Source organism: Monodon monoceros, unplaced genomic scaffold (genome assembly GCF_005190385.1).
Source record: "Monodon monoceros isolate NGI ecotype Baffin Bay Population unplaced genomic scaffold, NGI_Narwhal_1 Super_Scaffold_7, whole genome shotgun sequence".
NCBI lineage: Eukaryota > Metazoa > Chordata > Mammalia > Artiodactyla > Monodontidae > Monodon > Monodon monoceros.
The window spans coordinates 8,673,435-8,683,075 of NW_021703784.1; the positions used below are offsets into that span (position 1 = coordinate 8,673,435).

Consider the following 9,641-nt stretch of genomic DNA (forward strand, 5'->3'; position numbering starts at 1 on the left):
ACTGATTGGTGTGGGAATAAAGGGGGGGTATATAGAAATAATGTCTAGAAACAGAAGTTTGTGGGAAGGGAGACTTCTCAGTCAACCCACTTCATCTAGGAAGGCTTCCTGAATGAGTCAGAGTTGATTTGAGAATCATCCAGAATTAACAGTAGAAGGAGGGAGGATTTTTTTTTTCAGGCTTGTGGTAAAATGAGAGCGGGAGAAGCAATGATTTTAAAACTCCTTGCAGTTTCTGATTTCATTATGATTCTAGGCATGTCACTCCCATTCATACACCTTATGACATTAAAAAACTTACTGTTGGGCTGAATGATAGTGAATTTTGCTTTGATAGGTGTTTGAGCTTCCACTAGAGCCCTTAAGAGAATTGGAAATGAGAACACTGAACCAGAAGTGGAGAGAAAGCGACAAAGGGAAGATTCTATTAATGAGAGTACAGGCAAAGTGAGATGACAGCTAATGCTCATACATGTTTATGTGAACCAGGCACCATTCTAAGGGTTTTATCTGTATTAACACATTTATTCTCATGACAATACTGTGAGGTCATTCTCATTTTACAGATGAAGAAACCAAGGCCCTGAGAGGTTAGGCACATAAGTTGGCTGAGGTTCCAGAATTGGAATTTGAAGCCAGGTATTCTGACTCTAGAATTCATACACTTAACTGAGGTGCTAGACTATATCTTTTATTTAGTTATTTATTTTTGGAAGGATGTGAAATATTTATTTTTTAAATTTTTATTGGAGTATAGTTGCTTTACACTGTTGTGTTAGTTTTAGGTGTACAGCAAAGTGAATCAGTTATACATATACTATATATTTTTCTTAGAAAAAGAGGAAGAGATAGAATAAATGTTGGAATTTCTTTGTTTCTTCATATTGCTAACATAAACTACAATGACATTTTAATATGACATACGGAGACAATTATCTCCTCTACTTCAACCCTATTGCTTATTCCTTTGGCTTTCCAATGACAACCATGTCATTCTCTGGAGTGATTCTGAGTTTAAAATGTAGCTCTATTTAAAAAAAAAAAAACCTAAAATATATTTGCTATTTAAAAAAACATTGCATAGCTTATTCATATTTGAACAAAAAAATCAGCTGGGGCCTTCAAGTTAAAGCTCCAAGATAAACAATTAGATTTTTGGCTTTGAAGAATATTGAAATACCTTACAGTGATGTATTGGACTTGGGGTGTTAATGTTCATTAAACTGCAGCATGTTATGGAGGGTCCAGGTGCGCTTACCACTAATTACCGGAGGTCACAACAGCTGTCATAATTGACAGTTTTCTTTTTCGCCTCCTTACACTTGAGAGCATGAAACACTGTGGCAAAAACATGCAACTCCCAAATTAGGGCGGATGGATAATGGTATTGTAAAGTAACTTTTCTGCTGAGCTCGGGAGTTCCTACCCATTTAAGTTGTAGACAAACCGTGCAAGCGCAATAAAGACATCTAACTATTCTACAAATCGTCACACCCACCCAGATTAACTAGAAAATAGATCGGAACTGGAATCAGAGTTGCTCTTCAAATAATGCGCTTGGATTTCTTGAAAAGCTACGCCGCAGGAACTCTAACCCTGGTCCCCAAATGCTTTTTAAAGTTTTCCCCAGAAACCCTCCCCCTGCAGCCTCTGCACCCCGAGGCCAGTTCCGAGTGGGGAGCGGCAGAGCGGAGGGAGTGAGGCGAGCGAGCGAGCGAAATGGTCAAGTCCTCCTTAACTCTGGGCCCCCTCGCGGGCCTCACCCCTCCTCCCAGGGGCTGAGATTGGAGAGGAAGTGGGAAGGCTTCAATCGGTTCCTCACACCAGCGCCCTCATGCCCCCACCCTACTCTTCGGCTCGGGGCTTCGGCGCGCCTCACCGCCGCCCCTCGCCCCGGGAGAGGAGCGGGCGGCGCGGCCGGGCTCGCGGTGAGAGGCCTGGGGCGGCAAGCGGCCTCCGCGGGGCCGCCAGGGCCCGCAGCCGTCCGCCCGCTGGAGAGCCAGGCCCGAGGGCAGCCCCGGAGTCCGCGGCGGCCGGATACGCGGGCGCGTCACTTCCGGGCGGTGCAGCGGCGGCCGCTTGGAAGATGGCTGCGCCCTGTGGCTCGGAGCTGCCCGCCAACTCGCCGCTAAAAATCCCGAAGATGGAGGTGCTCTCCCCGGCTTCTCCTGGTGGCCTAAGCGACGGAAATCCATCGCTCTCCGACCCTTCCACGCCTCGGGGTGCCTCCCCGCTCGGGCCGGGCAGTGCGGCGGGCTCGGGGGCAGCGGCGTCCGGGGGTCTCGGGCTGGGGCTGGGGGGCCGCAGCGCCGCCTCGTCCTCGGTCTCCTTCTCCCCTGGTGGCGGCGGTGGCGGGGCTGCGGCAGCCGCCGCCGCCGCCTGCCGGGGCATGTCGTGGACGCCGGCCGAGACGAACGCGCTCATCGCAGTGTGGGGCAACGAGCGGCTGGTGGAGGCGCGGTACCAGCAGCTGGAGGGAGCCGGCACGGTGTTCGGCAGCAAGGCCCCCGGGCCAGCCATGTACGAGCGCGTGTCCCGGGCCCTGGCCGAGCTGGGCTACGAGCGGACCCCGTCCCAGTGCCGGGAGCGCATCAAGGTAACCGGCCGCCCGGCCTGGGGCAGCGAACCAGAGGCAGAGAGAAGGCGGGGAAGCGGGCCTCGGGGGCGGGGGCCGGTCTGAGCGCAGGGCTCCCCTCCGGAGCCCGGTGGGCGATTCGCATCTCCTCCGCCTTTTTCTTCTCTCCCTGGGAAGGGGGCTTTTTTCCAGATGGCCGCCAGCCCGTAGGTTTCCTGAGTTTGAAGTTGGGCGTGCCTGCCGCCGCCCCTCTTTCTTGCCAATTGAGGATGTTCTTGCGCTCTGAAGTTGGTAGTTTCTCATTGTGCGGCGGGCGGCGGTCCCCGTGCTGCCCGCGCCTCTCGCCCCCACCGCCGGGGCCCCTCGCTTTGTTCTAGGCCGGGGGCTCCTAGGCAGAGGCTTACCGGCCGGGGCGGGATGGAGCAAGGGTAGAAGAGCGGGGCCGCTGAGCCCCCAGTTTAGGAATTTTCAAGTGAGTGGCAGGGGCAGAGCCGTACGAAAGGCGCCTTCGGACGATGGCCTTTGTGTCAGTCGTCTTGCTTCCGACTTGAGCTTGCTTCTAACTCGAAGAGCGACCAAGTCTTGAGGTGCTTTGGAGAATTGGAAAGACTCGGTTGTAGCCAGATAGTGTATTGCTTTCTTGGAGTTAGGAGCACACAGTTAGCCTGGCTGGTAGTTGGTCTGGAATTTGGAGTGTGATGCCTGCAGAGTTAGGTTGGTTTGAGGCCCTGCTATGTTTCTGACTAAACTCCTTCTTGAAAGCCCGTTTTCCCCTGCTTTAGCTGTTGTGCCGGCTGCGGTGACAAGTAAAGTTCTCACTGTGCATCTGGCCATCCTTGTGTACCTGAATGTTTAAATACAGAGGCTTAATTTAGGCTAGAAATTTCACCTTCAGCCGGGTTATCGTTTTGTTCTTGCTACTGACTTTTAATCTAGGAGTTCAGATTTGTAGTCTTGGCAGATACGGAGTTGTTTTTTTAGGTAAGCTGGTTCCCTCTTCACAGTGTCTGCTAAAAGATTCTGGTGGGATTCTTTCTCCCAGTTTTCACGGAACTCCTTCTTGTTCAGAGTTATAGTATCTGTGTGCTTCTGGCAGGGATGACACTTTTTGGGGAACTCCTTGGCGGGTAGAAACCCAGTAAGAATTATCATACTCACACTAGAGAAGGAGATTGCTCCAAAGTTCCAGAGATCTTGGCTCAAGTAGTGTTCATCTGAGGACATTGTTGCTTAGAAAATTTGGTCCAGAGACCAAGATATTTCAAACCTATTAACTGTTGTTCAGGAAATTTGACACCCATTTCTCAATTACAAAATTAAATTGGTTTACCTGATAACATGTACCTCTGGGTTCCATCCCCCCCTCCCCGCCTTTTTTGAACAAGGATGTTATTAAAGTGATAGTTAATAGGTAGGATTAAAGTAGTAGCTAATAGTAGCCACTGTTCTCTGAATCTCACTTGTTGTTCTGTTCAAGGTTAAATTTGGGGGAGAGTTTTTGCATTGTACTGTTTAGCATCTATCCATGAACTTTTCTTGAGTTTAGAAGTGCACTTTAGGTATTTGTAATTTTTCTAGCTTTATTGATTTTTGTCCATAGAAATTTCCCAATCAAAAGGAAACAGTGTCTTATCCAAAACTCACTACTTATAAATCTCACTGATTATAAAATTGTTTCTCAAATAACCAGGAGATCTTTAGTTGGGTTGCATCTTTGTCCGGTTATGAGAAACATAACCTAAAGCAAGGAAAGGAGATAAAGTGTCTCTGAAGAATTTTTAAAAGAGGATTGTCTTATCTGTCTCCAAACAGATAAGATCAAATTGACCTCAAGCTCTTAGACTATTTTGAGACTATATAGATGATGGTGATGGGTTCTCTGATCCACAGCAGCAGTTGGCAAGGAGGGTAGATAACTGTTTTTTGTTTTCTTTTTTAAGTGCTCTACTCCTTAAGTCTGATTTCAACCAAGGAACCAGACTTCTTCATTAACAATGTAGGTCTTTCCTGCCGGAATTATAAGCTCCGTAAGGACAAGTTCTGGTCTCTCTTATTCACAACAGTATTTCCAGTGCCTAGCACATAGTAGGCACTGGATACATATTTGTTAAGTTCACCAAATAAACTAAGTCTAGAAGGAGAATTTTGGAAAGTATAGAAATCTAGAGCAGTGTTACTCAAACTTTAACCCCAAAACATAGACTTTGAAACCCCATTTGAAAAAACTGCATTAAAAACTAAGCTCTGTCCCTCTAGGAGGCTTAATATGAATTGTAATCTTAAGCATAGAAGGACACGTAGTCACTGAAATCATAGCTTTACACAATTATGAGGTGGATGTCCAAGTACTCCAGATTACATTTATGAAAATAAAAACACAACCTTAGAAAATTCTCAGAGAATCCCAAACCCCTGAAACAAATCTTTCGATCCTAGTTTCAGAAATGCCAATTTAGAACAAGTAATTCAGAAATCTCCTTCACTTTATCGTGTTAATGAGAACTGCAAAAAGAAATTAAGTAATCCTTTTTGCTTTAGAATTTGAAAAATAGAAACAAAGTAGTGCAGTAAGATATGGACCTGGAAACACATCTTGTTTAGGCTAATGTAGCTCACTTAAGTGTCAACTCATGTCAGAGGCTCCCAGGGAAGGAACACCATGTGCGTCAATTACATTTCTGGTCAAATGTATTTAAATATCTATCAAAATTCAATTATGTAGACCCAGTAAATAATTTCTTCTAAATTTGAAAGGAAGCATGATACATAGTAACTTCAGTTTTTCCCTGAAACTTTCCCTTAATCATAGTTTCAATATATTGTTGTAGCAGCCTTCACCTCATCATGTGAAGGCAACAGCAAGCTGAGTCCTGTCCCAGCCTCTTCGCGGACCACCTTCCTGAGTAACCTTAAAGCACGTCACTTCCCTTCTCTGGACTGTGCCTCAGTCCTCTTATCTATACAGTGAAAGTATTAAAGTTTTAAATATTGAAATTGAATTAATGACTCTTGGATTTTGCTACCAAAGTACTATTTTTAAATACTCTCCAAGCGAATATGTATATTTCTAAGCACACAGAATTTTAACTTAAAGTCAGATATAAACTTTTTTTTTATTGCTGCAAAGACTTTCATTTTGAAGTCTGACATGTCCTGTTATTGGTATTTGTTCAGCCATTTGGATAAAATGGATGTGTTTGAGACTGCCTTGCTACACATGTTATTGTTTGGTTCTAAAGTTTTGTTGCTTTTTGTTCGTTTGCCAGAAGAAATTTAGTCTGCTAGCAATTTCAGCCTAATTTTGGAGTCAGATTAACAAATAGGTGGTTTTCTGTTCTTTTCTGTAGACCTTGTCTTCATATCTCCATTGGCCAAATACTTGAGTGTTTACTGTCTGCTAGATGTTAGGACGAAGAAAAGAACTGTAATGTACAGTCCGAGAGCCTACAGTGCAGTTGAAGTCTGTAAACACACAACCAAAGTTAAACAGCTGTACAAGACAACGCAGGGGATAGTATGCTTGATTGAGTGTCGAATGACAGAAGCAGACAATAAGTGTGATAACTGCAAAGAAGGGAGAGATCTCAGCACAGTCCATACTGTAGTAGTTGAAAGACCTATCTAGACTTGGAATTCATGAAAGCATTCACTTCTGAGCCAGATGCTGTATTCACAGTTCAGTCAGCTAATCTGATGCACTGCAAAACCCATTCTCAAGTCCCATATTTTTGGGTGTTCTCCAAAAATTTGCCTCTTGAGGTTTGGCTTTATGTCTTTGAAACAGATGTGTACTTTTAGCTCTCCCTCAAGTTGAAATGCAAGGTGACTGTATGACCTGAAAAACTTGTTTTTGCTGGATCAATGCTGGTTGCCTATCAGGTAAATTTAAAAGTGGTAGGGAGTCTTCTGCCTAGCAAACAAGATGGTTAATCTTTTAGGGACTTTGCTTAGATCTGTTCATCATAATTCATCATAATCTTTGGAACAAATATTGTACTTTAGCAGACAAATCACAGTATGGTATATGTGGTCTTCATTTTAGCTATCAAGACTTGTCATTATTTGTCTGTGAGAACCAATAGGGCAAAGATAACTTGGAGCCCAAAGATACCATTGTCCCTGTTGAAGCATTTTAAGACTGTATCTCTGAGGACTCTTCTCTGGTGTTTGCAGACAAGACTTTCCTTCTGCATTATCGTTGAAAGATTTTCCAGAAATACGGTATACCACTCAGAGAGTTTGTAAGATTTAGTGAGATTTGTCTCCTTCCATTTCTGTTGTTCTGAAGTCATTGCCACCCGAAAGCTTGTGTGTTCCAGTGTTTTTGTCTGCTTGTGAATCTGACAAAGGCTTGATATGTATCCTAAAAGAATAGACCATCCTAGACTCCTAGCCATACATTTATATTTAGGCTTTCAGTTTTGGAGGTAAGGGATCTAGTAAGCACATGTTAAAACTGCATGAACAGGCAGGCATCTGAGTTTATTTCCTGGCGTTTTGGGAAGCCTACTGAAGAGTGGAGTGAAATATTCTGGATCCTTCATTAAGAGGATACATAAAAGGAAAAAAAATTAGAAAATCCATAGTACAAAACAGTGTAGTTCAATAAAACTTTCTGTAATGATGGAAACGTTCTGTGTTTGCTGCAGTTCCGTGTGATAGTCACCAGCCACATGTGGCTGTTGAGCTTTTGGAATGTGGCTAGTGTGTTTGAGGAACTGAATTTTTAATTATATTTCATTTTAATTAATTTTTAAATTATAAATAACTACATGTGGCTGCTAGTGGCTACCATATTGAACAATGTAGGTAAAAAGTTATTATTCAGAATATTAAAGAAGTCTTTATTTTATGAAAGGATTCTCTTGGCTACACACTCAAACCTCCAAAAGGAGCTCAAAGTTTCTTCTTCTTGCCCTCCCTGTCTCTTTACCCCTGAGTAGGAGGAACCTCGTAGAAGTCAAGAGATATGGTCCACCATCACAGGAAGAGGAACTTTTCCTGTAAGGAATAAAGTATTATAACCTCAGTTGGCTGGAGCAGACCATGTCATATTCTTGGTTCTCTAGGACAGTGCTGTCCAATAGAACCTTCTGTGGTGATTTGAGTGTTCCGTATCTACACTCTCCAGCAGCCACTGTGCAGTAGCCACTGGCCACAGGTGGTGATTGAACACTTGAAATGTGACTGTGAAACCAAATTTTTAATCTCAATTTAAATTTAAATAGCCATATGTGGCTAGCTAGTGGCAGTTACATTGGCCAGAACACCTTTGGAATAATGGTGATCAAACTTTTTTGCTTATGTACTCCCCAAAGAGTTTTGAAATCCGTGCACTCTTGAACATTTTAAAGCTGACATTAAAATTTTTTCATCACATGTTTGGAAGTTTATGGGAAATTAACAGGATATAGGACATATTAAATCTAGTATAAGATGAGTAAGATGAGAATTGGCTGTAAAATTTATTGAATAATGTACCCTGAATCTGAAAGATTCACTCCAATTCTTATCTATAGGTTTTATCAAATATACGTTGAAAATGTTGATGATCAGACAGTATTACACTTACATTTAAAAATAAACAATATCACTAACCTATATTCCTCTGGCTATTCTAAATTCAGCAGCCAAGCTTCATGCCTAAAAAATACATGCAAGACTGAGAATGACAGGAATCCCTAAGGTTTAAGGTGCCTTGATCTGTCATTAAAAAAGGCATATAGGTACCACAATTAAAGACCACTGCTTTAGAACTTTGAGCGTCTTTTCGATATCCTTCTTGGCAGATGTAGAGGGCCTGGACCCTCGAATTCCACTGCCCATGGGAAACAGGAGAGAGGCGTGGAGCTTAACGGTTGGCTGAAGTCCAAGCACCTGGGGGAGGATTTGGAAATCTTACCCATTCCCTGTCATCAGACTCATCTGACAGATTCATCACAGGGTTTCTTTAAATACTAAGGTCTGAAATAAGGACTTCATTTTTTTTTATTATTCACCAGCAGATACTCGAGTGCCTCCTGTGGGAGGCCCTGGAAATACAGCAGTGTACCATTTACTGCCAAGGCGTCCGCCTTCCAGGGCAGGAGTCAGGCTGCTAAAGCGCCAGTACTGTGACCACGGCCCGGGTGTTGTGTGGACATTAGGCTCATGGTGCTGCAGGCACACACAGGGAGGGCATGTCAATTTAGGCTTTCAGGAAGTGGATCGCGAAGGTGAGGGGGGACTACACTGGGCAGAAGAGAATAGAGATGGATCACTAGTTGGGGTAAAAGCCCAGAGGCAGCATGGCCTAGAGTGGTGCAAACTGCAGATACAGTGAAATCTATTTTGTCCAAGAATCCAAAGTTGGAAGCATCCAAATAATGCAGTTCCAAACATTTTAAGTGATCAGCTATTTAAAAAGTCATGCCTTTCCGTTGAAGAACAGTTTGCCGTAGCGCATGAAGGTATGCTGTAGACACCATGAGTGACTGTTCGGTGGTGTCATCAAGGACCTTGTCAAAGGGTGGAGCCGATAGTTTTGGGATAACTGCGGACATACCCATTCTAGAAATTTATATGTTTTGATAAATAACCTTTATAGTTTGAATTGCAGTTATGCAAATACCCATTATCTAGCTCATTCCTTAATTTATATACTAGAAAGAAAAAAAAAAGCAATGCATCTTTTTGAACATACAACAAGAAGAAATATATTTTACCCTGTGGCCTAGTACTCACGTAACATACATATACGTGCATAAATATATACATGTATATGTATAACTGAAACAAATTTCACAAAATAATAATGCTTATATAGCATTTACTATGTGTCATCCACTGTTCTTAGTGCTTTACAAATATTAACTTATTTAACCCACATAATGACACTATACTTAACTGTGCAGTACTCTCTGGTATGTTCCACCCTATTTGAATGCAGATCTTCTAGCCCCAGCGCCTCTTGAGTAACATAAATCTGCAGTGCAGCATGTGCCGGCACCTGGCAGGGCCTCTTTCTCCAGCACTGCACGCCCCCCGCCAGTGCTTTTCAGCATTGCCTCCCCTGGCACCCCGGCCC

The 9,641-nt window shown here is 43.5% G+C and overlaps 1 protein-coding gene across 5 annotated transcripts in view; it reads left to right on the forward strand.

Annotated features, from left to right (window-relative positions):
- Positions 1-1,786: 1,786 nt before the first annotated feature.
- Positions 1,787-9,641, forward strand: part of MSANTD2 (Myb/SANT DNA binding domain containing 2) — a 28,798-nt gene continuing 20,943 nt past the window's right edge. For 4 of the 5 annotated variants that reach the window (XR_003791485.1, XM_029208333.1, XM_029208334.1 and 1 more), the window contains exon 1: positions 1,787-2,596. Coding sequence is in view for 3 of the 5 variants with exons in the window: in XM_029208333.1 (XP_029064166.1) it covers positions 1,835-2,596 (762 nt within the window). In the remaining 2 variants the exon portion in view is untranslated. The remainder of the gene's footprint in view (positions 2,597-9,641) is intronic. The other variant, XM_029208335.1, reaches the window with a different exon arrangement.